Genomic DNA, 26,647 nt, shown 5'->3' with positions numbered 1-26,647 from the left:
TATGCTTTTTTGAAATTATTTTTTTAAATTGTGGTAAAATATACACATCATAAAATTTACCATCTGCAGCTCAGTGGCATTTGGCACATTCACACGGTTACGTAACCACCACCGCCATCCCTCTGCGGCGTCCTTCCATCTCGCAAACCTAGAATTCTGGACCCACTCCCCCTCGGGACAAGGTCTCTGAAATCACACCACTTTGAGGAGAGCGGGAGTCTGAGCTGGCAGCACAGGCTCCCTACAAAACCGAGAGGTTTGTGAGAAAGGGCAGAATGGGATCAGAATGTGGCCGCAGATGGCTTCTTCTCTCGCCCCAGCTACCCGCCTTTTGAAGAATGGTAAGCCTGGGAGTGTGCCTAAGAAATCTGTTATCTCGGTGCCCAAAGTGCGGGACATTATGGAGACCTGGGAAGAAACTTGAACAAGCCAGGGCATCCCAGCAGCAGTTCTCAAGCAGCTGTTAGATGTGCGGGACCCATGTCCACCAGCAAAACCAAGTGTCATTAAGAAGCAACAGCAGGTGGGACCTGCTAGAACCCCTTTCTTCCTCACCACTTCTAGCATTAAGAAGCTGGACTGATACCATCCCACCTCCACCTCTTTTGGACTAAATAAACCTGTAGGGCACTTGGACAGTGTAGGAAACGGATCAGACTTCCTGATAATATGGATCAGGAGGCCTGATGCAATTAGTCAAAAATAGTAAAGGAAGGACAGGTGGATGTATTGATACCCTGAGCTTATTGGGCAGAGAACTCCAGAAGTACACAGCCCTGGGGGCATCACCCACATTATAGTCTACGTGACCAATGCCTCCTGGCAGGGCTCATGTGCAGCCTCCACAGCCAAATGTGGTGACCCCACATCTAAACAGGTCCACGGAACTTTATTTGAGATCTCATATCCAAAACTATCGGAAAACCTGAAGTCCCTTTTGACTCCTTTCATGGCAAAACTTGATCCGAATGGGTATTTGTGTTTTTATTTGTTTCACTGCAGAAACATCAATGTATTTGGTTATAAGGTATTGTCCCCAACCCCACTGGGAATATTACAGCATATATGCCATACCAAATTTCCAAGATCTGCAAATTTCTGAATCTCAAAATACTCCTGGACAAAAGGGTTGTAAATAGGGGATTGCAGAGCTGCATATACTGGATTTCAAAATATTAACTGTGGGCATCACTGGTGAGACTAGGTTATTTTTATTTCCTTCTTTATAATGTTTTGCATTTCCCAGATCATCTGCACTATATACTACTGTTACAATCAGAAAATAAGATCTACCATATTTTTAAGAAAACATCAGGTAGCAGTCCCTTACGCTCCCCTGACCACATTCAGCCACCCCCATGTATCCCTTGGCTCCACCTCTTGAATGTGGCCTATTTCTGGGCTGCCCCCAGGAACTGGAGCACCGTGGGGGATGCCGGCTTGGCTCTCTAGCTCCTCCCAGGCCCTCCTTGATGCATACTGCAGCTCCATTTCTAGGCTCTGCACCCCTTCATCCTTTTCTTGCCCTAGCAAGTTCTTGCACTGAGCTGGCTCAACGCCCAGCAGGCTTCCTGCCCCCTATCCAAGCAGCACTTCTAAGCTGCATCCCTTCCCATCCACCCTCCCTCGACAGTGTCCCCAAAGAATGGGGACAGCAAGTTCTGTCCAGGCCCTGCAACGCTGAGGCTCCTGGTTTCACCCTTCCCCCATGAGGGGTGGGAAGAATGCTGGGCACACACTGGGATCCCTGACCTCTGCCCCCTGGCCTGACGTGGCCTCTCCTCCATCTTCCTGAAGCTGCTCGGCTCAGTGCTCCCTTTCCCCGGGAGGCCTGCCAGCACAGAAAAGCTTCATGTTCAAATCCTCCTCCGAGTAGACCCCCTGACATTTGTAACTATCCCCATTTTCTTTAGCTCGGTCAAACCCACACAGAATGGGAATGGACAGAGTCTACGTGTGGGCACGATGCCCTTAGCATAACACAGACCCCGGGACCTCACAGACCCCTACTGGGCTGCAGCTTGTCAGCCTCCCTGAGCTAGGGGGACAGCTCCTGGACATGTGCTGGTCTCAGGGCTTCCCCGTTCCCCTTCCTTCCTTTCCCCAGACTGCTTGCTTCTCCTGGCTGACGAGTGTGGCCCAAGCAGCCACCCAGCTGACACGAGGGACAGAGCTCTTCTGGGGACCGGGCAGCAGGTCTCAGGGTGGGTGTGGTGTCCCCTGGAGAGCGGGCTGGGGAGGCGCAGGGTACAGCCAGAATGCGCCTGCCCAGCTGACCCAGACTTGTGGAAACTGCTATGATGTTTAGCACACAATCATCTTTGATTTCTCACATGTCTTTGCCAAACCCGAAGCTCAGAGAGGTGAAACGACACTTGTGGGCAGTAGATGAGGGAGCCAGGATTTGAACCCTCCTCTCAGGCCTCCTACTCACCCCGGGGGACCCTGCCCGTCACCCACCCCACCCACCATTTGCCACGGTCTCCTGAGAGTTTTGTGTTGTTTCTATATTTGGAGGACTTTTTGGTCTTGTCTGTTTCCTGGATTCTCTGTTTGTATGGCCCTGGAGATAAGAGCATGTGTCACCCTGTCTCAAGATTCTTCAGAACGGAGCTGGCAAGGAAATGAGAGAGGATCCTAATTAGGGGGTGATAACCCCACAGAGAAATTCAGATTCTCTGCAGCAGGCTGTGTCCTTCCCACAAGCCCTGTGTGTTTGTCAGATGTTTATAGAGCATTCATTAACGGAGAGCTCCCTTAGATAAGAGGTGGGAGCACGGCATTGAGAGCCAGATAAGAGCAAGGGGAGGCCACTCCGGGGACCGCGGGTGAGAGCCTGTGAACTGGCCCGGGGGCTCGTGCAGAGCCATGGGCAGGAAAATGCGGGCCCGCTCCTTCCGGGCTCCTCCCTGCGCCCGCTAACACACCCGCGGCCGCCACCCGCAGTCTCCTGTCCAGGGCGACGGCGCCGTCCCAAGATGTGCTGCAGGGCGCTCTGGGTGGCCCTGCCTGTGCTCTCTCTGCTGGCAGGCTGTGCACCAGGGAAGCCCCTGGAGAGCCGGGGGCGGGCGTCGGCGGGGGGAGATGCCCACCGCTTGCTCGGGGGGCCCGGAGGTGAGCGGGAGGGGGGCACCTTCGACCTGAGGATGTTCCTGGAGAACATGAAGGTGGATTTCCTGCGCAGCCTCAATCTCAGCGGTGTCCCTTCCCAGGACAAAACCCGAGCGGAGCCACCCCAGTACATGATCGACCTGTACAACAGATACACCACCGACAAGTCCACAACGCCCACGTCCAACATCGTGCGCAGCTTCAGCGTGGAAGGTAGAGTCGGCTCCGTCAGGGCACCCCCGGGTGGGGTGGGGGGCGCAGGGCTCAGGGCTGCCGGTAGCCACTGCACGTATGAGGCCCTTTAAGTTTTAATTTAAATGAATTAAAATGAAATAAAATTAAAAACTTAGTTCACTGGCTTGGGTTCAGGTGCTTGCTCATGGTCATGTGTGGCTAATGGCTACCTTACCATGGTGCGGAGTATAGCACATTTCCATCATGGCAGAAAGTTCTACTGGACAGCTCTGCTGTAGAAGGTTCTCCTGCCCTGGGCCCAGTGCCAATTTTACACATTAGGTGCCACAAGAATGCCAGCTCCCTTTCGTCCATCCCTTCTCTTCGTCCCCTTCCCTACTTTGAAACAGACAACTAATTTAGCTTTCAATCAATTGGTATATTTTTTAACTTTAAAAGAATGTCTGTTTCTCCCCCATCAGAAAGTATCTACAAGCCTGATAATTTTTTCTGAGAGAGAAACAGTGGAGGACAACTTAGTGGTTTTCTAAATATAAAATGACTTACCTGATTTGAAAGGGCTGGAAGACAACAAACATCGATTTAGGGCTTACGTCCTCTAACTCACACGACGTAGGTGAAATGATTTTGTGAGCACGGCAGCCAAGCCTTGCAGATGCTGAGGGAACGTGCCCAGGTCACACAGTGGTTCGGCAGTTGGATTCCGACACAGGCCCCACATGCCTGCAAAGCTCGGGCTTCTCCTGCTGCTGCTGTCTCTCTGAACACCCAGGCACATGGGGCCTCTTTCCTCCCGGGCTTGACACCTGCAAACCCCTAACGGGCCTGGCTCAGCGCCACCGCAGGCCAGAGCTGCCCAGCCTGCGGAGCACATGCCCCGTCTGAAGGATGCCATAGTCATGATGGATGCCCAGCAGTGCTGAATTTTCTGATTGCCCAGAAGAAGAAGAAAAATCCAGATTTCTCTGGATTTTATGTGAACTTGCCTGATTTGTAAAATATGAGCTTAATTTTAAAAAACGCAATCTGCAGATCACCCAGATGCTGCCAACATCTCACCATGCCCACAGGGCATGACTGTAGCCTGTGCTTTAGGAAAAGGCTGAGCTTCATTGTCTGGACCTACTCACCAAATCCCATAGTCTGGGAGTCCAGCGTTTGGTGCCATCTCGATGATCATCCCCTCCCTTGCCCAGCATTGTCCATATCCCCAGAACAAGTTTTCTGACTCAATCCTAGCTCTGCCTGTGGCCTGCACTCCTGTGACGGCCAGTTTGTGCTTCCCTCCATAGATGGTCCAAGTGCAGCTCAGGTAGGGAGGCTGTTTGTTTTCTAGATGTGGGATGTGGTCCCACAGCGATTTTCAAAGCATGGCACAGTAAGAGCACAGTAGGCCATTAATGCTCATGGACCCCATTCACTATGCACACATGTTCTGCTGGAGCTAGAATGGCAGGCACATCCGTGCTGGGTGAGGGCCATGTGCTTTGAGGGGGGCATGCATGTTGGGGAGGAGGGCCTGGAGAGAACACAGAAATATTGATTGAGCATCAAATGAGCCAGGGACAGTGTTAGTAAGTTCTGTATGGCACCTTGTGGAAGTCTCACACTAACCCTGGAAGGCAGGTAGGATGAGCCCCATTCTACAGATGAGGAAACTGAGGCAAGGAGAGACTCAGGACTTCTCCAAGGTCACAAGCCTAGGAAGGGGCCGAGTCCAGATTAGCACTGCAGTCTGTCAGACACTGCTGGATTTCACAGCAGCACGCAGACTCCCCTCATGTTGTGACTTCGTAATTGTGACCAAGCCATGGCGTAACAGATGTCCTGACGGCTGTGTGCCGGCCAGGAGAAGTTGGAAACTGAGAAAATTGTGTAGCTAAAAGCTAAGCCCCATTTTTGCCTAACATGACAAAGCAATCAAGGCTAATCTGTTTTATTCTTTTCTTCAAACATTAAAAAAAAATCCACTTTCACTTCACTCAGAAATAAGGATTCTGAATGATTTCTATGCCCTTTAAGTTGCTGAGATTTTTAACATTGTCTTAATGTTGGACATGCACCATCCCCTCCCAGGGTATCTGCTTTAACATCACACACTCGAGATCTACACTCTGAGGCTGACAATATGCTTTGCTATGTTGTTTATTTGACTCTTTTTTTTTTTTTTATGTGAAGAGCTTTATAGGATGTGTGCACTTGGCAGTTAAACAGCCTAAATCCCATCTCCACACCTGTAAAAGTGGAATAATAATTAGATCCTCCCAGGGCCACTGTGAAGAACAAAGTGAAATACAGAATGCAAAGCTTCTAGTGCAATACTGGGCAGAGTAGATGCTCACTAAAGAGCTGGGCCTGACAACTCCAAAGCAAGGCATCTCTTGCCTCTGTTTTTCTTTGGAGGATCCCAAATATACCTTTCGAAATTCTCTTCTACATTAAGGGCTTAAGTGAAACCAAGTAAAGACTTGATAGAGTAGGTCAATGTCATCCTGGATGCCCTCTGACCCAAGTCATGAGTCCCAGTTTTGGTATCATGAAAGATGACCATCACTATGTACTTGCATTTCAGATGCTGTCTCTATCACAGCCACAGAGGACTTCCCCTTCCAGAAGCACATCTTGCTCTTCAACATCTCCATTCCTAGGCATGAGCAGATCACCAGGGCCGAGCTCCGACTCTATGTCTCCTGCCAAAGTCATGTAGACACTTCCCATGAGCTGAGAGGCAACATGGCCATTTATGATGTTCTGGATGGAGCAGAGGCCTGGGATGCTTCTGCAGGAACCAAGACATTCCTTGTGTCCCAGGACATTTTGGATGAGGGCTGGGAGACCTTTGAGGTCTCCAGTGCTGTGAAGCGGTGGGTCAGAGCAGACTCCACCAAGAGCAAAAATAAACTGGAAGTGACTGTGGAGAGTCACAGGAAGGGCTGCGACAAGCTGGATATCAGTGTCCCCCCAGGCTCCAAAAACCTGCCCTTCTTCGTTGTCTTCTCCAATGACCGCAGCAATGGGACCAAGGAGACGAGGCTGGAGCTCCGGGAGATGATCAGCCATGAACAGGACAGTATGCTCAAGAAGTTGTCCAAGAATGGTCCAGCAGAGGCAGGTGAAAACAAGGATGAGGAGGATGGGGAAGGTCACACGGCCACAGGGTCATCTTTAGCCAGACGGAAGAGGAGTGCTGGGGCCAACAACCACTGTCAGAAGACCTCCCTGCGAGTGAACTTCGAGGACATCGGCTGGGACAGCTGGATCATCGCACCCAAGGAGTACGATGCTTTCGAATGTAAAGGCGGCTGCTTCTTCCCCCTGGCTGATGACGTGACGCCAACGAAGCACGCCATTGTGCAGACCCTGGTGCATCTCAAGTTCCCCATGAAGGTGGGCAAGGCCTGCTGCGTGCCCACCAAACTGAGCCCCATCTCCATCCTCTACAAGGATGACATGGGGGTCCCCACCCTCAAGTACCATTATGAAGGGATGAGCGTGGCAGAGTGTGGGTGCAGGTAGTGCCGGCCTGCGGGCAGGGGGAAACAGGGTGGAGGGCTCCTGTGTCCCTCTGGGTATGACGGGGACTAAGTCTGCCTGCATGCCAGCCTGGAGGAGGAAAGGAGTTGCCATGTCCTGGAGGTAAAGGCCTGCCCGCCCCAAGCATACACCACTGGGTCCAACCATAGGGGAAGGCAACGGCTGGGGGTGGGGGGTGGGGACTGGGGAGAAGAGGAAAGCCTAGAAGGATTGTTGGGGTGCAAGGGGTGACAATGAAAAGAGGACAAGAGAAAAATAATCCAGAGTCAGGAGAAAATAGCAGAAACGAGGCTGGGGAGAAAGGACAAATGAGGTGCAGAGATTTATGGGAATTAAAGGAGGCGAGAAGGACGGGGCACATTCCAATAACCTCAGGGAGTGAAGGGGACAGGGACAGCCATGTGCTCTACACCCATCATTTCACGGATTCCCACAACCCATTGAGATGGGTGTTATGAGTCCCAATTTGCACGTGCAGAAACCAAAACGCAGGCAGTTCAAGCAACACCAGTCAGCAGCATGATTCCAGCCCATAGGTCTGCATAGGTCCGTCGACCACCAAAGCCCAGGAGCTTCTCAAATACCCCATCCAAGTTTATCAGGTCACCTTGCAGTGAAAGAACAGTTAGATTCTGGGAGGCGGGGAGCGTGGGGCAAGCTGGACTCAGCCCTGGCCAGTACCCACCAGTATGACTGGGCTGCTTGGAGCATCCAGGGCACAATCTGATTGCTCAGTGCCTGAGCTGCTTCAGTGGCCTAGTGCTTTTTAAGATGATGTTCGACTCTTGAAAAACTACCCCCCAAACTAACTGCAGGATTGCAGGATGGAGAGAGTGCGTGACGGGAGCCCTCGGCTTGCAGTATGCGCTGGGGCTGGAGGTACTTGGACCCGCTGGTGCAGTGCTTGTCCCACCGGTGGCTCACACGGGGCCACCAGCTGCCCGTGGCCGCAAACTCTGAGACAGTTTGGGAAGAGCAGGCACAATCTCCCCTGAGGGATGGGGCAGCCTACAGCTAGCATGGCTGCGCTAATTGACTCAGCATAACCAGCTCACCCACATAACACGTCCGTGGGCTTCCCTCCCACCAGGACTCCATGGGAGACAGGACCTGGATTTGACTTTGTTGGAATAAATGTGTTCTTGCTTTGGTATTTGCTATGTCCCTATTTTTACTCCTTGGTGACTCTAGTGATGACGTCCAGCCTTCCTGGGTAAGGGTTCCCCATCCCTGAGGAGCTCAGGTCCTTACTGGCCACGGCCAGCTCTGCCCACACCTGCTGGCTTTCTTGAGCTGTGTGTGTTCAGCTTTGTCCTGGGTTTGGGCCTCAGGATTGGATTCAGCCCCCACTGACCTCAAGAGAGGACAGTTTCCATTTCCTCTGCGTTCCATTCCTCCTCTGACTCTAGAAGCCACACATGGAATGGGGTGGGGTTATGAGGAAGAGTCTGGAAGTAGTGAAAATTCCACTCCATGGCCTTTCTGACCACTGGCCAGAGCAGAGCCTCTGAGAGGCCTAGAGAGACCCGGACCTTTCCCACTGGTTGAAGCTCCCAGTATATATTTTTTTAAACAATGGTTTGTGTTAAATGTTTACATGGAACCAATGAACCAGCTTTAACACAATTAATACAAATTAATTAATTTAAATACAATGAATTAATGGAGTTGTAGAACATACTAATTCCTGGTACAACAATGGCGCTCAATCATAAAGATGGACGGGGAACCTCTTTTAGTCCTGGTGGTGTACTTCCGTGCCTGCATCAAAGTTTCATTGGGAAATAAAGTCAAGTGTCTAAACTGTGGACTTGTCCTGAACGTCAGCTCTGGGCCTGATGGCCCCTCAATGCGGCAGCCTGCCTACCCCTCCCCTCAGGCCACAGTCAGCCCCATGCCTTCCCTGACCTCCCTCACGCCAGGGGAGGGAGGTCTGGGTCACGAGTCACCCCTGCCCAATGGCCTGGGGCCTGCTCCACTATTCCAGCACCAGCTCCCACTACACTCCCACTCAAGGCCCAGCTCCAGCCTCAGGGCCACCCCCTCAGTCTCAGGCGACTGCCCTGGCCACCCCACTCCCAGCTGTACAGCCCAAGTCACCTTCTGTGAAGGCCCGACTCTAGCGCCACCCCCTCTGGCCCCTCTCCTGATGCGCCGGCTCTGATCTTCCCACTCTGAGGAGCACTACAGTGCTTCTGTCTTGTGGCTGCTATGGGCTCGGCATAGGGACCTGGTCATCTCTTGTCCTAAGCCTCCTGCGGTGCCAAGTCCTCTGGGGACAGGGCCTGAGAGCCTCTGGCCTGGGTCACTCTCAGAAGGCTGCCATGGGCTGTGGTTCAGGGCAGACTGACTTGGACAGATGTGCTGGGAAATGAACTTGCAAGGAGCACCCCCAAAAATGCTGTCTGGCTTCCATTTCACTGGTTATTCTTCCCACCAGGTTCCCCAAAGCTTTTCACCCCCAGAACGAAATGCAACAGCGCCATCCTCTGGACACTCTATTACGTGGCTAGTTAGCCCTCTGCCTAATGACCGATTTTACTGCGGCGCGTGTAACATTTCCTAGAGCGTATCATTTTTGTCATATCAGGGCGGTGATATTATCACTACCATACGTATGAAGAAGCTAAAGCCCAGCAAAGTGACCAGTTTGGTAGGGCGGATCGGCTGTCCCCTGTTCTTCATGTGACCTCCCTTCTCGGCGAGGAGCAAGAGGAGAGTGAAAGGCTCAGGGAGGGCAAGCAGAAAGCCACAGGCAGGCACAGAGAGTCAGTGAGATGGGGTTGGTGTGGAGAGATCATGAGAAGAGCCAGGGAGGAAAGCTGGGGGGCTCCCCGAGCAGCAGGACAGGCTGGGAACTTGCACTCACTAGCTCAAACAACAACCATAGAATAAAAGACATTTTTATCCTGACTTTTGCAAATGAAGAGGAGATGGAGGCTTTTGGAGGCTTCACACTTTGCTCAGAGCCACTAGCCAGGAACTGCTGGAGCCAGGATTTGAACCCCGGTTGTGATGCTAACCCCAAGTTCTCTCTGCTGCACTGGCCTCTGTCCTGATGACCTTCTTCAAGGTAAAGACACATGAGCAGGAAGAATTAAAGACAAAGCCTGTGCTCTTTTGGGCAAGTGCCACCTTCCTGTGGACTCTGCCCTCCTTGGTCACTGCCTCTCTTGCCCCACTTAGGCAGGTGTGGGAGGTCACATCTCTGGTCAGCCAGACACCAATTCACAGGAGAAGGTGGAGAAGGACACCCTTCTCCCCTTTGATTAACGTTCTATTGGCAAGGTCACGGAGTGATAAAGTAGGCAATTAGTTAGGCCTGAGCAGGAGGCAAGGACAGTGATAAGTAGTTCACACATTAGATGCCTCCACACACAACATCCTGACACTGTGGCCTCCAAGACCCCTCGTGGCTCCCAGGACCCCGGGTGCTGACAGACCAAGAGCCACAGGTGCATAATAGGCACTCTCCTCTTCCATCTCTGCCCCAGGGTAACCCCTAGACTCATTATTATGCATTTGCATTGCGGTTTTAGCCCCCTCCCCCATGCGGAAGGCTGTCACGACAGTTCTGGTACAAACCTTATAGGGTCAAAAACTCCCCCTCCCAACCTGCTGGAGGAGTTTCCCAAATGATTAGAAGCATCCTCCATTAGAGACCACCCTGTCTGTCCATGACCCAAGACCCAGCTCACACAAAAAAGAAAGGACCCCTGTAGCCTCAGGGTAGATGCCACCTCTGGGCCTGCCCACACTCCCACCTTAAGGGTGTATTATCCTTACTAAACTGCTTTGTGCTTGCTCCTTCCCTTCTGGCTGTCCTTACTGGAGCACGGATCCTCATGTAAATCTTTCATGGCAAATCCAAGAACTGAGACCTCCATTCACACAACACAGACTCTCCTACTGGTAACAGAAACACTGTGGCTTGTACCTCTTCCAGAATCCTATCAAAATTGGGAGAAAGCAGGAATCCCTGGGTCAATCCTTCCTTGCAGCTTTCTCTTTCCAAGCCCAGCTGAATTCCCATGTGAGCGGGGCCAATATAGGCGGGTATGGGAGGTCACATCTTCTTTCCCATGTTCGAAGGCTGTGATTACATATCTACCTTGTCTGATCAGCGCCCTCTGTCTCGGACATCAGTTCCTCCCCAGGGCGTAGTGAGGAGTCCGGAGTGAGCCTACCTCCGTGGGTGCTGCCCTCAGCAGACTCCAGCCTTTAGCTGGCACTGAACAACATGAGGAGAGGTCCCTACTGGCCTCTTCCCTACAGGGAACCTGCACTGCCTGCTCTCTAGAAGGCACACAGGTGTGCGGCGTGGCCTGGGCAGTAGCATGGGGCCCACTTGGTTTCATGTTCTGCCGTCGCCATCTTGAAATTCACAATAATTTTTGAACAAGGATCCTGCATTTTCATTCTGCGTTTGGCCTCACACATCAGTGTAGCTGACACTGAATGCATGTGTGCAGTCAGCATCTTGGTTTCCCAAGTCCCAGGGCCGCCCTGGAGGCTACTTCAGGCCTCAACATTGATGTGATCCCAGTGTGCCAAGGAGTCTGAGCTTTGCAGCTGAGAGCTTGCCCTGGGGTCTGAGTGAAAGGACCGGCCATGCCCCCTTCTCCCTGGTGCACACTGAGGAGGCCCAAAAGCTTCTCCAGCTTGTGACCAAAGGCTCTCAAAGGCAAGCCTATTATATCATTATGGCAACTCCTTGGGGGACCAAGGTTGCTGAGAAGGTTTAGAGCAGCCTGACACGAAGGGGTCTGGCTTTTCCCAGACTTGCCTTAATGTGGAGACTGGAGTTTGCAAACTCTAGGCTTTGTACACCAGCTCCTAACACCTGTGCACCACAGACCCCTTCAGGACCATCAGCTGACAGCTCACCTCTTCCCAGGAGTTGTTCTTGGCTGCCTACAAGGAATAACTCGCCCAGAATAATTATGTTCCCTCCTCGCGGACAGCCTTCATCCAATGACTGATTGTGTGGGGTATGAAGGTCTGGCCCCTGGCTTCGATTTGCGGTAACTCTTATTTTTTTAAGTAGGCTCCACGCCCAGCATGGAGCCCAATGTGGAGCTCGAACTCACAACCTTGAGATCGAGACTTGAGCTGAGATCAAGAGTCGGACACTCAACCGCTGAGCTACCCAGGCACCCCCACTTTGGGGTAATTCTTAAAGGGCCATCCCCACTCCAGAGCCCCTCGAAGTTGGCTGAGGTCCCCATGACAGCTGTATCACATTCAACTTGTCTCTCTGTCCAGTCCAACATCCTCCCCTCCCTGACAGGCACAGCTCCTACCCGTGTGCCTCCTGCTCATTCTGTTTCTCCGGGAACCTGACCTGCAACAGAACAAATATCCATCAGTGGGGAATCATCGACAAAGGGATGGCACACGCATATGGTGAAATGAGGTAGGGCAATTAAAAAGCCAACTGGTTGATGTGCGCCGGGATGGCTAGATATCAAAAATACCATGCAGTGGAAAAGAGCAAGCTGCAGAGTGAGATGTGCAGGGTGATACTAGTTATGTCAACAAAAACCCACCGAGGGACATGCAGACACACACGGAAGTAGTTTATAAAAGGGCGAGGAGGACATATGGCAAATAGCAGGAAGGTGAGGAGTATCCAAAGGACATCTTGCTTTATCCATAAAGGTCTTTTTTTCCTTCTGTGATTTTTTTAAAAAGATACATAAATAGGAACAAGAAAGGCAGTAAATAAACCAGAGTTGAGAGTGTTGGTTTAGGGTGGTTCAAATACAACGTCCGAAGTGAGACCTCCCCGTGGAAGCCAGAGAGCATTCCTGGGTCTGCAGACCGGGACGGTGAGTGTGTGAGCTCTGTGGCCGTCGCAGGACTCCAGTGTCACGCTCACATTCTGGAGGCAGTGCTGGGCCCCACCTCCCAGAGCCTTTAGGGTCTTCCATGTCAATGCTGGACTCTCCTTCCTTTGCTGGACAAGGCTCCGGCCAGGCAGCAGCTCAGGGGGCTGGCATGTGGGTTGGGGGTGGGGGGGCTCTGACAGGAACCCAGGACTGAGCAGGGTGGTGTCTCAGTGCCACTGGGAGAAGCTGTCTCACACACACACACACAACGGCAGGATAACCTTCCACAGCTTGTTCCCTTGAAGAGGTATTGAAAAGACATGGCAAGACTCTAACAACATATTTGACCACGACCTCCTCTCTTGGAAATTGTGAACTAGCATCAGGGAACAGCGTTCTACATGGGGAACTACTGACAGATACATGCCATACAAATAGCGGGAAGCAGAGAATAAACTGAAACAAGCATATGTCCCAACTTACCAGCTAAATGCCAAACATATGTCCAGCAGCCACAGCATTGCTGGCCCTGAGGGTGGGGCCCCAGGGCCACCCACCAACCCAGGATCCCAGAGGGGAAGGGCCTGTGAGAGTTACTACGCTACACAGTCTGTCCAGGGGCAGTCCTGGGGCCCTCCTAAGATGCAGGATGGATTATGCACAGCATGTTGGCTACACTGGAAAAAAATCTGTTGGTCTGAAATTGCAGACACAGGCAGAAGAGCCAGCTTCCAGTCCCCCGAGGGGGTTCCCACGTTAGAAGTTTCTCGTTCTGCCAGACCACCCAGGGAATGCACGGTCATAACACTGGTAGTCAGTCTCCATGAAGATCCATCAAGCATTCTTTCTTCAGACTATGAATTTGCTCATCAGATCTGCAAAATTACCCTCCAGCTGCAGGCAACAACGACCCTCATTCTTGTTAACTGTGCTGCCATTAAGGCAGAATGTGAGTTGCTTTTGAATTCTTCACTTCCCATGTTCTGCCTCTGACCATTTCTGTCTTTCCCTCTCTCTTTGTTTTACAGTAAGCATCATTTGTTTGGGGAGATTTAAATTAAATGTAAAAAGACGGGGGATTTGGAGGAGGCAAGTGGCATCACCCAGGAGACTGCAGCAGCCGGGGCCGATAGAGGATGGAAGGCAGAGGGGTCCTTTAGACAGACCCAAGACTTCAGTGAGACACCTTGTCCGGACCCAGAGGACACAGGGCATAAGGGCTGTTGGCATCATTTAACAGGATCTCAAGCCTAGCTCAGCCCTGTGGTGGGTATGGACCCCAAAACATGGCCACGACCTAATCCCCAGAACCTGAGTGTAGCCTCATATGGCACGAAGAGTGACTGTCACTTTAGTGGCAGAAGATGTGATGAAGGATTTTGAAAGGAGGACCATACTCTGCATTATCCAGGTGGGCCCTAAATGCAATCATGTGTATCCTAATGAGATAAGGAAGAGGATTGACAAAAGAAGAGGAGGCCATGTGACTACAGAGATAGAGATTGGAATGGTGCAGCCCCCAGATGCTGGAAAAGGTGAAGGACACATTGTCCCCTAGAGGCCCCAGAGGGAATGCGGCCCTCTCAACACTTTTATCTCAGACTTCTGGCCTCCACAACTGAGAGGGAGTAACTTTTGTTTGTTTTAAGCCACGCAGTTTGTGGTCATTTGTGACAGGACACAGAAAACCAATACCGTGTGTGGCCCTGCCCTGGTGGCCTTGTGGACTAGATTTGTGTGGACTTGCTTCCTGCTTGTTCCCAGGCCATGCAGTCAGGTTGCAGGGCTGAGTATGCTCCTAAGCAGGGAGTATGGGCTCAAAAACACAGTGTGATCTGAAATGCACACAAATGTGAGCACACAAATGTACGCACATATCCATGTGCGCACACGTGCATATCCATGTACACACACATACACCCACAATGCCCAGCAGAGATGGGCCATCCTCACTAGTTAGCCTAGCTCATGCTCTGGGCCAAACCCCAGAATTGTCGAGTCCTACAGAAAGAGGACAGCACAGTACATTATTAAAAGCTGAGGATAGAAGATGATGAAGCAAACTCTCACAGGATCACCAAAGAGGGGAGGCTGTGCTAACCCAAGCACAGTTCTTGGAGGCCATGGCAGAGCAGATGGAGGAGTGAGTCCAAGCCATTCTGGACATCTGGAGAAAGTGGGCTGAGAAAGTCTGTGTCTAACTTCACGTTTAATGAGACATAAGGCAGTGTGGGGGCTAAAAATTCAGGGACAATGGGTTGAGGAATTTATGTTTTAGAGAAATTCAAGTCATTTGCAGCATGAATTTGTGGTCAATGAAACTATTTTTTTTCTGAAACCTGTTTGCGGAATACTCAAGCGTTCTCTGAGCCTAGACTGTTCTCAGAACAAACAGAAAGTCTTCGTGTGGATGTGAGGACTGAATGCCTTTTGGGAGCTAATTTTCAGTTCAAGTTTTCACTTGGCTACTTACTGTGCCCTTGGAGGAGAATTCTGACCTCTCCAGGACTCAGTTTCTTCACCTATAAAATGGGAACAATATTACCTGTGATGGTTAATTTTTATGTCAAGAAAGCTTGGTGCAAGTTGTTTGGTCAAACACTAGTTTAGATGTTGCTGTGGAGGTATTAGTGAATGTGATTAACATTTACTATCAGTTGACTTAAGGTAAAGAAGATTATCCTCTATAATGTGAATAGGCCTCATCCAATGAGTTGAAGGCTTTAAGAGGAAAGACTGAGGTTTCCTGAGGAAAAAGAAAGTCTGCCTCAAGACTGCAACATAGAAATCATGCCTGAGTTTCCAGCCTGCTGGGGCTGGCACTACAAATTCCAGACTTGTGATCCCACACAATTGTGTGAGCCAGCCAATTTCCTAAAAATAAATCACCTTTATTATCTATCTATCTATCTATCTATCTATCTATCTATCTATCTATCAACTCTGTATCTTGTTCCTTGGGTTCACTACTGAAGATCAAATGAGAAAGTGCTGGGACTCCTGGATTTTCACAAGCAAAAGAATGAATGTACCCCTACCTCACATCATATATAAAGATTAACTCAGAATGGATCAAAGACCTAAATATAGGAGTTAAACTATAAAACTCTTAAAGAAAATATAAAGATAAGTCTTCATGACCTTGGGTTTGGCAAAGGATTCTTAGGTATGACATCAAAATCAAGAGCAACAAAAGAAAAACTAGGTAAACTGGTCATCAACAAAATTTAAAAAAAGAGAGAGAGAGAGAGCACATGTGAGCAGGGAGGCAGGAAGGGGCCTAGGGAGAAGGAGAGAGAGCCTCTTAAGCAGGTTCCATGCCCAGTGCAGAGCCTGACATGGGGCTCAATCTCAAGACCCTGAGATCATGACCTGAGCTGAAACCAAGAGTTAAAAAAGATAACCCACAGAATAGGAGGGAATATTTGCAAATCATGTATCTGATAAGGGACTTTTTCCTAGAACATACAGAAAATGCTTATAACTCAATAATAAAGAGGCCAATGACCTAATTTAAAAATGGTGCAAAGAACCTGAAGAGATAGTTCACTAGGGAGGACTGCAAATGGCCAATAAGCACATAAAAAAATAGTTGGCATTGCTAGTCACTAGGGAAATGCAAATCAAAGCTACTTCACACTCATTAGTATGGCTAGTATCAAAAAGCCAGATGATAACGAGTGTTGATGAGGATGTGGAGAAATCAAAAACATCATACGTGGTGGCAGGAATGCAAAATGGTGCAACTGCAAGGGGAAAACAGTTTGGAGATTCCTCAAAAAGTTAAACAGAGAATTACCGCATGACCCAGCAATTCCACTCCTAGACATCCCCCTCAGCCCCAACGAATGCACAGAAGGTCTGAACAGATAGTTCATCTTGGAATACATACAAATAGCCCACAAATATATTAAAAGATGCTCAACACCATTAGTCATCAAGGAAATGTCAACTAAAATCATGAGAAGCCACTCTATATCCATTAGAATGGCTAAGATTAAAGTCTGACCATACACACCAATTGTTGGCACTGGTGTGGAGGAATTGAAGTCTCATATGTTGCTGGTATAAATTTATATTTTGGAAAACAGGTTATTTCTTAAAATGTAAACATGCATTCCTGTCCTAGTGAAAATAAAACCATATATCCATGCAGAGACCTATACTTAAACATTCGCTGCAGCTGCATTTGTAACCGTTATATATGGAAGCAAGCTGCAGGTCCATCAACCCGTGAGTGGATAATAGATTGTGGTAGATCTATACCATGGAATACTACTCAGCTATGAAATAAATAAACTAACAGTGCACTCAACAACATAGGTATGTCTCAAAATCATTATGCTGAATAAAGGAAGACAGGAAGAAAAAAACCAGTACATGTGGTATAATTCCATTTAAAATTCTGGAAAATGAGAATGAATCCACAGTGGTGACAGAAGGCAGATCAGCGTCTGCTTGGAGATGGAGATGTAGGCGGGGGTTGGATAACAATGAGGCATGAGAAAAATTTGAGGGTGAGGGCAATATACATTATCTTGATCTGGGTGATCGTTCCATAGGTGAATACACATGTCAAAACTAACCAGATCTGTACCTCTGAAACAAATAATGCAATATATGTTACGAAAAAAAAAGAAGAAGAAGAAGAAGAAGGTAGCGGGAGGGGAAGAATGAAGCGGGGGAAATCGGACGGGGAGACGAACCATGAGAGATGATGGACTCTGAAAAACAAACTGAGGGTTCTAGAGGGGAGAGGGGTGGGAGGATGGGTTAACCTGGTGGTGGGTATTGAGGAGGGCACATTCTGCATGGAGCACTGGGTGTTATGCACAAACAATGAATCATGGAACACTTCATCTAAAACTAATGATGTAATGTATGGGGATTAACATAAGAATAAAAAAAACAATAAAAAAAAAAACTAACCAGATTGTACACTTCAAATATGGTCAGTTCAATGTATGTCAGTTATACATCAATTAAGTTGTTTAAAAAAAAAACAGAAAAAATACATATTTATTAGATAATTTAAAAGTTACTGAAAATATGATAAAACTGAGTCCAGTTTTAGGAATTTACAGAAACAAGAAGCACTAGTCCTATAGAACACATGTTTGAGAACATTTATTAACGATATCGTTTATAGAAACAAAAACAAAAATAACTTAAAATATCTCTCACTAGAAGAACAGATCAGTAAATTATCAAGGACTACAATGCAGCTATTACAAGGATGAACTTTATGTATATGCTTCAACAGTGAGGATTGTTTCTGCTATATGTTTAAGTAAGTAAAACAAAAGGCAAATTACCAGGTATACACAGTATGGACACTATGTGTACATAGATGATAATAAATAGATGGATGGAAGGATGGATGGGCGTCCATAGATGAATAGACAATACATGTCCTACATATGTGCATTCGTGTATGAACCCAGAGAAAAGTGAGGACAGCCACACATTAAACATTGTTTATGTATGTCTAATACACATTATTATTGGCTGGATTGGAATGGCTTTGGAAAAAGATTGTTCACACATTTATGAATTATTTAACTTGAAAAAATGAGTATGTTTTACTCTTACTTTTAAAAAAAGTAAAAAGAAAAAAAGTAAAAAGTAAAAAGAAAAAGGATTAAAATAAAATAAAGACAGGATTCAACTTGCTTTGAAATGCATCCAAAAAATATGCTGGCTTAAGGTTTAGAGAAAGAGTCAGAGAGACAGAGGTGAGATAAAGAAAGGGTAAGAAAATGTCAATGTTAAAATCTAAGGACATGGATATTTGCTGTACTGCTTGAAAATGTCCATAAAGAACATTGAGGGAAAGACGAACTCTGGGGACAGAACTTTCTCCCACTGGCCTCGGGCCACACCCACAGGAGGACCCATCATGTCTCCTTGTAGACACTAACTCCGCCTGCCTGGTGACTTGCGATGGACCCACATTCTGTTTTCCACATCTTCTGCGAGGCTCTGGGCCATCCATCCCCACAAATCGGGGCCCAACAATGGCTCCAGGCACCCCATCCTGTAACTGCATTTCAGGAAGAGTCCAGGAGAAGCGCTTTCCCCAGAGAAGGACTTTTCCCTGGTCGTCATTATCCTCTCCTCTTCCGGGTCCGGAGGCTTTGCCTGAGCTCAAGCAAGGACAGAGAAGTGCCCTCAGAGGCCCAGGATGGCATACTCTGACATGTGATTCCCCAAGTAGAGGCAGAGCGGAAGGCCCAGACTTCCCAGTGGGGACTAAGGAGGCCTTATTGTTATAATAAATCGGGCTCACCTCATTGGCTGCAAACAGTGGAGTGATGTGACCATATGTCACTTGGGCATTAAACAAATCCTAATGAGCTAAAAATATGTTTGTTTTAGCTAATTGACCTCTTTGGCCTTCATAAACCCCTTGGTAAACATCCTCAGATAATGATTTCCAGAGAGCGGATTGTGGTTCTCGAGGGTGCCGAGAAAGGCCCCCTGTCCCCGGGAATAGCTCCGGCAGCTGCCTGCTGAGGCACACGTGTGAACCTGCCTACTGCTTGCATGACCCGACGGGTGTGTGCGGCGCGAACGGGGCCAAGCGAGGAGAGGGGAGGCGGGCCGCTCTCCCAGTGCTCTCCCTGGCTGTGTGCACTCTGAGCCGTGTTTGTCTGTTAAATATGGGAAGTGCCCACCCCCAGAGAGATGCGGAGACAAAGCAGGGGTTCTAGACTCTAGGCTCCTTGGAGATCTGTGGCAAGTCAGCTGCAAGCATGGCACTTCCATACGTAGGAGCGTTCACCTGAGACAGGCCTGTGTGCTCTGTGCAGGTGGGGAAATGACCTGGATGCCTGTGAGGTCTGGGACCCCAGAGACTCAAGTTCTACAACTGGGTTCTCCCTGCAAACGGCGGGCCACGGCCCGAGCCCTCAACCAGCAAGGGTCTTCTTTAGCCAGGAGCATGGACACTTATTAGGTCGCAGAGACAACCTCATCTGACCTGGAATCACCGATCCCGTGGTGTCTGGAAGGTGGACACCACGCCCACTCACCACACACCGCATTGAGGTCCAGACACTGTATTCTTACTGTTTGAAAGGTGTTGGGGGGCCCTCACCAATTCCCTGGATGCATTAGCAAGACATAAAAATCAACTTCCAGCCCTGAAGTGGATAGCGGCCTCAGCCTCAGCCTCTGCACCGTCGGAGCTGACTGCAGCCCCCCCCGCAAGACTTCTTCTCAGTGACCCCTTGCCTCTCAGCTAAGATGATGGGCTGCGGTGAGATACTGAGCTCTATTTCTTCAGCCGTACAGCAGAGATCATTTCCACCACGGAGAACTTATCAGTAATGGAATGCTCCCTCCTTGCCTGAAACCATGAGATGCTTTACGCATAGTTTCTTACTTAATCGACACAATAAGTAAGATACTTCCCTAAGGCCACAGAGTAGAGAGTCACAGAGCCAGGCCTCCAGTGAGTTCTGCCTAATTCCAGAGACTGTGGGTCACTCGGTGTGGTGGGGAAATGCTGCTGACCGCAGGTTAATAGCTCTTATTTTGTTAGGTTCTGGTGAAAACTGTCACCTGGTGAAGCATGCGGCGCAGTGCCTGGCGTGTGGCAGGAACTCAAAGTGAACGGTAGTTACTCAGATTACTACACGCAGAGGTGGCACAGCAAGACGAGATCCAACGTACCTTCTGGGTCAAACCACTTCGGCCCCTGCTCCCCAGTCCCCAGGGCTGATGCGCTTGAATTAGACAGGATTAAAGGCTTATTGGAGCTAGAAGCCGCACCCCAACTCCCGAGTTTAGCCCCAGACCTTCTGTCCGCCCGCTGAGAAGGACGAGGGAGGAAGGCAGCCACCACACAGGGCAGTGCCTGACGCACAGTCAAGGGATTTTTTGTGCAGGAGCCAGCTCTCCTGCTGGATCCCCATGACGAAAGAATGGGCCCTGATCTTGTCCGTGCTGATCTGTGGCCTGGCCGGCCCCACGCACTTGTTCCAGCCAAGCCTGGTGCTAGACATGGCCAAGGTCCTTCTGGATAACTACTGCTTCCCAGAGAACCTGATGGGGATGCAGGAAGCCATCGAGCAGGCCATCAAGAGTCGTAAGATCCTCGCCATCTCAGACCCTCAGACTCTGGCCCATGTGCTGACCACGGGGGTGCAGAGCTCCTTGAACGACCCTCGCCTGGTCATCTCATATGAGCCCAGCACCCTTGAGGCTCCCCGGCAAGCCCCAGCACTCACCAACCTCACACAAGAGGAACAGCTTGCCCGGTTGCAGAAGGGCATCCGCCACGAGGTTCTGGAGGGCAATGTGGGCTACCTGCGTATGGACGACATCCCAGGCCAGGAGGTGGTGAGCAAGCTGGGGGGCTTCCTGGTGACCAGCGTCTGGAGGGAGCTCATGGGCACCTCTGCCTTGGTGCTGGACCTCCGGCACTGCACTGGGGGCCATATTTCCGGCATCCCCTACGTCATCTCCTACCTACACCCAGGGAACACAGTCCTGCACGTGGATACCATCTACAACCGCCCCTCCAATACAACCACTGAGATCTGGACCCTGCCCCAGGTCCTAGGAGAAAGGTACAGTGCCGACAAGGATGTGGTGGTCCTCACCAGCGGCCACACGGGGGGCGTGGCTGAGGACATCACTTACATCCTCAAACAGATGCGCAGGGCCATCGTGGTGGGTGAGCGGACTGTGGGGGGTGCCCTGGACCTCCAGAAGCTGCGGATTGGCCAGTCCGACTTCTTCCTCACTGTGCCTGTGTCCAGGTCCCTAGGGCCCCTGGGAGGAGGCAGCCAGACATGGGAGGGCAGCGGGGTGCTGCCCTGTGTGGGGACACCAGCAGAGCAGGCGCTCGAGAAAGCCCTGGCCATCCTCACTCTGCGCCGGGCCCTGCCAGGAGTCGTGCAGCGCCTGCAGGAGGCGCTGCAGGCCTACTACACGCTGGTGGACCGCGTGCCCACCCTGCTGCACCACCTGGCCAACATGGACTTCTCTGCGGTGGTCTCCGAGGAGGACTTGGTCACGAAGCTCAACACTGGTCTACAGACTGCGTCTGAGGACCCCAGGCTCCTGGTGCGGGCCGTCAGGCCCAAGGAAACCCTTTCTGGGCCTGAGGTCGGAGACGCTGACCCTCCGGAGGTGGTCCCCACAGTGGCCGAGGATGAGGCTGTCCGGCGGGCCCTGGTGGACTCTATGTTCCAGGTGTCCGTGCTGCCGGGCAACGTGGGCTACCTCCGCTTTGACAGCTTTGCCGACGCCTCGGTGCTGGAGGTGCTGAGCCCATACATCGTGCAGCAGGTGTGGGAGCCCCTGCAGGACACGGAGCACCTCATCATGGACCTGCGCCAGAACCCCGGGGGGCCATCCTCTGCTGTGCCCCTGCTACTCTCTTACTTCCAGGGCCCCGACACTGGCTCCGTGCGCCTCTTCACCACCTATGACCGCCGTACCAACGTCACACAGGAGCACTTCAGCCGCATGGAGCTGCTGGGCCAATGCTACCCCACCCAGCGCGGGGTGTACCTGCTCACCAGCCACCGCACTGCCACCGCCGCCGAGGAGCTGGCCTTCCTCATGCAGTCGCTGGGCTGGGCCACGCTGGTGGGCGAGATCACCGCGGGCAGCCTGCTGCACACCCGCACGGTGCCCCTGCTAGAGATGCCCGAGGGGGACCTGGTGCTCACGGTGCCCGTGCTCACCTTCATCGACAACCACGGCGAGTGCTGGCTGGGGGGTGGCGTGGTGCCCGATGCCATCGTGCTGGCCGAGGAGGCCCTGGACAAGGCCCAAGAGGTGCTGGAGTTCCACCGCAGCCTGGAGGCCTTGGTGGAGGGCACAGGGCACCTGGTGGAGGCGCACTACGCACAGCCAGAGGTCGTCGGGCAGACCAGTGCCCTGCTGAGAGCCAAGCTGGCCCAGGGGGCCTACCGCACAGCCGTGGACCTGGAGTCACTGGCCTCCCAGCTCACGGCCGACCTGCAGGAGATGTCTGGGGACCACCGTCTGCTGGTGTTCCACAGCCCTGGTGAGATGGTGGCTGAGGAGGTGCCCCCGCCACCCCCTGCTGTCCCGTCCCCAGAGGAGGTCTCCTACCTCATTGAAGCCCTGTTTAAAACAGAAGTGCTCCCTGGCCGACTGGGTTACCTGCGCTTCGACGCCATGGCTGAGCTGGAGACGGTGAAGGCCATCGGGCCACAGTTGGTGCAGCTGGTGTGGCAGGGGCTGGTGGACACAGCCGCGCTGGTCGTCGACCTGAGGTACAACCCCGGCAGCTACTCCACTGCCGTGCCACTGCTCTGCTCCTACTTCTTTGAGGCAGAGCCCCGCCAGCACCTCTACTCTGTCTTTGACAGGGCCACCTCGAGGGTCACGGAGGTGTGGACCCTGCCGCAGGTGGCCGGTCAGCGCTATGGCCCCCACAAGGACCTCTACATCCTGACGAGCCACATCAGCGGGTCGGCAGCGGAGGCTTTTGCCCACACCATGCAGGACCTGCAGCGGGCCACAGTCATTGGGGAGCCCACAGCTGGAGGGGCACTCTCTGTGGGCATCTACCAGGTGGGCAGCAGCCCCTTATATGCCTCCATGCCCACGCAGATGGCCCTGAGTGCCAGCACAGGCGAGGTCTGGGACCTGGCTGGGGTGGAGCCGGACATCGCCGTGCCCATGAGTGAGGCCCTCTCCACAGCCCGGGACATAGTGGCCCTGCGTGCCAAGGTGTCCACCGTGCTGCAGACAACCGGGAAACTGGTAGCCGATAACTATGCCTCTCCAGAACTGGGGGCCAAGATGGCTGCCAAGCTGAGCGGTCTGCAGAGCCGCTATTCCAGGGTGACCTCAGAAGGGGCCCTGGCTGAGATGCTGGGGGCTGATCTGCAGATGCTGTCCGGAGACCCACACCTGAAGACAGCCCATATCCCTGAGGATGCCAAGGACCGCATTCCCGGGATTGTGCCCATGCAGGTGAGATATAAGGGATGCTTAGCCTAGCACAGTCCCAGGAATGAGCCGACCGCTTGTCTGCACACCCCGGGCTCTGTGCGTGGTGCAAGACAATGGCCTCCAGACTTGGTTCTGTGTTCAAGTTCTCACTAGTCACATTTTTCCTTCCTCTCCTCCTGTCATCCCTTCCCCTTCTCACGTCCATGAGGTCCCTGAGCACCTCTGTTGAATAGTGGTACCCACAGGAACGCAGTTTGAAAAGCCCTGGTAGAGAAGGAGTTTCACTCTTGGCAGGGGCGGAAGGCAAATGTTTGCAGCGCTTCTTATAGTCAGTGGTGAGGAAAAGGTCAGGTCACGAGAAGTCACGATGGTCTCCTCCTCTGGCAACATGGGGTTTGTGTTCCTTCTCACCACCTGCCCGCCTGGTGGCGGGGGCGGGGGGGGCTGCAGTTTGTGTGAATGAGTTGGGGGGCAGGGGGAGAGAAGCAGGCAGAGGTCTCGACCTCACAGTTGCCTCAGAGCTAAAGCATGGAGCCCGGACACGGGCAGGGGTGTGGGCAGGGGTGCCTCGCACAGCCCAGAGGACCACGGCAGTGGTGAGGCCCCCCTGCCTTCTCCTCCCCTCCCACCACGCATGTCATTGTAGTTCTACTGCGGCCGGAAGGCGCTCACTCAGTGGGCGTGTTCTGAACCGAGGGCCAGCTGGATGGGAAATTCTGCACAAGGCGACTGTGGTCAGTTTATCTGAAGCCAGCAGTGACGTTTGGGGAAACACTGAAAAGGTAAATCAAGGTTGAGGAGCTCTGCTGCTGGGTGGTTGAGAAGAAAGTTCTCCAGACCCGTGGCCCAGATAAGCCAAGGGTTCACCAAGCACTCCCATCAGCTAGGAGCCTCATCAAAAGGCAGCATTTACAACATCTCTCCACGTGGTTTATCATCCATTATTTCACTGCAGTCTTGAGGAGGCAGGGCAGCATTTGTCTCGGGTTCCCTGGAAAGCAGGTCTTGGATGCAGGCAGTTCATGGGGGAGGCGGTCTCTGAAGCAGGAGTGCAGGAGCAGAGAGAGTGGGAAGGAGGGAAGTGGACAGGTGGGGACAGGTGGGTGCACTGTTGAAGCTGTTGCTTCTGAAGATTCCAGTGGGAACCTAACAAGTGAGGGGAATGCCTCCCGGAGCTGTCCATCTGCAGATGGGACCGGGCAGCTCCTGTCCTTCATTGACTGAAGGTCCCCCTGTGGACATAAACTCTCTCAGACTCTGAGGCAGCTTGGAGAAGGTCCTGAAGGAGAGGGTGGAAAGACATGGGGTGTGCTGGAGGCAGGCCCTGGCAGCCAAGGCCGGCGGCAGCCAGAGTCAGAGGAGGGCTAAGGGCGCGAGAAGCATCTACTGCAGAATAGCCATCCCCGTTTTACAAAAAAATAAACAGAAGCCCAGAGGGGTGCAGAGGAGAGTGGCCAATGGCCAAAGAGCTTGTGACTGAGGGCAGAGCAGGCCCTGGAGGCCGGGTGTCCCAGTTAACCCCCGGCACACTGCTTGTTCTCATTCCAGCCCACAGAGCCTGTGTCCTTCTAGCAGTCTTGAAGAGAGAAGAGGAGGCACAAGGCATGTTGGGGGAGCCTCATATGTGGCACTGTGCTGGGCTCACAGGGCTACCAGATTCCAAATCACTCCTTTCTAGTGTAGCCAGGGTTCATGAATTTGCAGTCACATGTGGATTCAGCTTCTGGCTCCACCACTTACTGTGTGACTGTGTTCACTCCGTGCTTCAGTTTCCTCACTGAAAGGAGGAGGGATGCTACAGGGTGCCCTGAGGGTGATGGTAAGGGCTGCAATGTGCCCAGCAGAAGGCCAAACCCCCGCTGAAGACTTAGGGGCCCAGTAGCTAGCTAATACCTTCCCTCCGTGCCGAGGGAAGGAAAGGAAGATGAACTCAGAGACATCAGAAAGTGTCAGGTGCTGTCGGTGAGGGGAGGGGGGCAGGAATCAGAGTGGAGAGCACACCTGGGCCTTGTAGCTCTGGACCCCATGGCCCATGGTGTGGGGTTTGCACACATGAGTGTTCTCTGTAAGGAGTCTGCCAACCACATCTTACCAACCTTGGGTCCACATCCTAGGCCCACCACCCACATAACCTCCTAGATGCTCCACCGGAAAAGCTCCTGGCACCTACTACCTCCTTCAGAAAAGTTAGTCCACTTCCATCCCTCAGTATCATTCATGTATAAAGGAAAACTACGGTGACCACTTTCCTGAGCTGTAAAATCTGCTAATCTGCTCCTTTGCAGACACTGAGCTGGACCCCCCCCCCTCATCTTTCAGATCCCTTCCCCTGAAGTCTTTGAGGACCTGATCAAGTTCTCCTTTCATACTAATGTGTTTGAGGACAACCTTGGCTACCTGAGGTTTGACATGTTTGGGGACTGTGAGCTGCTCACCCAGGTGTCAGAGCTGCTGGTGGAGCATGTCTGGAAGAAGATTGTGCACACAGATGCCATGATCATCGACATGAGGTCAGTGGTCCAGGGAGGAGGGGAGGGGCAGGCAGAGGTCTCTGGCCCTGGGGGTTCTGGCTTGGTCGGCTGCAGGGAACCCCCGCACTGGTGGTCTTTTTAAGCTCATCAGATGATCCCAATGTTTATTCCAGGCTGAGAATCACTGGGCTACTCCTTGGCTCCCAAACTTGCCTGGTCATTGGATTCAGTGGAGAGAGAGGGGGAAAGGGAGACATTAAGAACAGATTCCAGGGCACCCTACTGAATCCAGAGCTCCAGGGGTGAGGCCTTGTCATCTGTGTACTCGAAAGGCATCATCCCAGGTGATTCTGACCATCAATCAATCTCATGTCATACAAAATCAGCCCATGACCACTCCGGTCATGAGAATTAGAAAGCCAGAGTCCCATATGTTGGTTGGCTAATTGAATTTAAATAAAATTTTAAAAAAAGAAAGAAAGAAAGAAAGAAGAAAGAAAGAAAGAAAGGAAGGAAGGAAGGAAGGAAGGAAGGAAGGAAGGAAGGAAGGAAGGAAGGAAG

General features: G+C 51.6%; 2 protein-coding genes across 2 annotated transcripts in view; both read left to right on the top strand.

Moving 5' to 3' along the window:
- The first annotated feature begins 2,978 nt into the window (after positions 1-2,978).
- GDF2 (growth differentiation factor 2) lies at positions 2,979-6,822 on the top strand. The gene is made up of 2 exons (XM_035020355.1): positions 2,979-3,324; positions 5,879-6,822. The coding sequence occupies exons 1-2, from the start codon at positions 2,979-2,981 to the stop codon at positions 6,820-6,822; spliced, it is 1,290 nt and encodes a 429-aa protein (XP_034876246.1).
- A 13,358-nt stretch (positions 6,823-20,180) lies between these two features.
- RBP3 (retinol binding protein 3) overlaps positions 20,181-26,647 on the top strand; it is a 9,565-nt gene continuing 3,098 nt past the window's right edge. The window contains exons 1-2 of the mRNA XM_034987114.1: positions 20,181-23,636; positions 25,935-26,125. Of these exons, the coding sequence (XP_034843005.1) occupies positions 20,589-23,636; positions 25,935-26,125 (3,239 nt within the window). The 5' untranslated portion in view covers positions 20,181-20,588. The remainder of the gene's footprint in view (positions 23,637-25,934; positions 26,126-26,647) is intronic.

The sequence above is a fragment of the Mirounga leonina genome, unplaced genomic scaffold (assembly GCF_011800145.1).
Source record: "Mirounga leonina isolate KUSES-001 unplaced genomic scaffold, KU_Mleo_1.0 Mir_114, whole genome shotgun sequence".
NCBI lineage: Eukaryota > Metazoa > Chordata > Mammalia > Carnivora > Phocidae > Mirounga > Mirounga leonina.
This window is presented reverse-complemented; position numbering and strand designations above follow the sequence as displayed.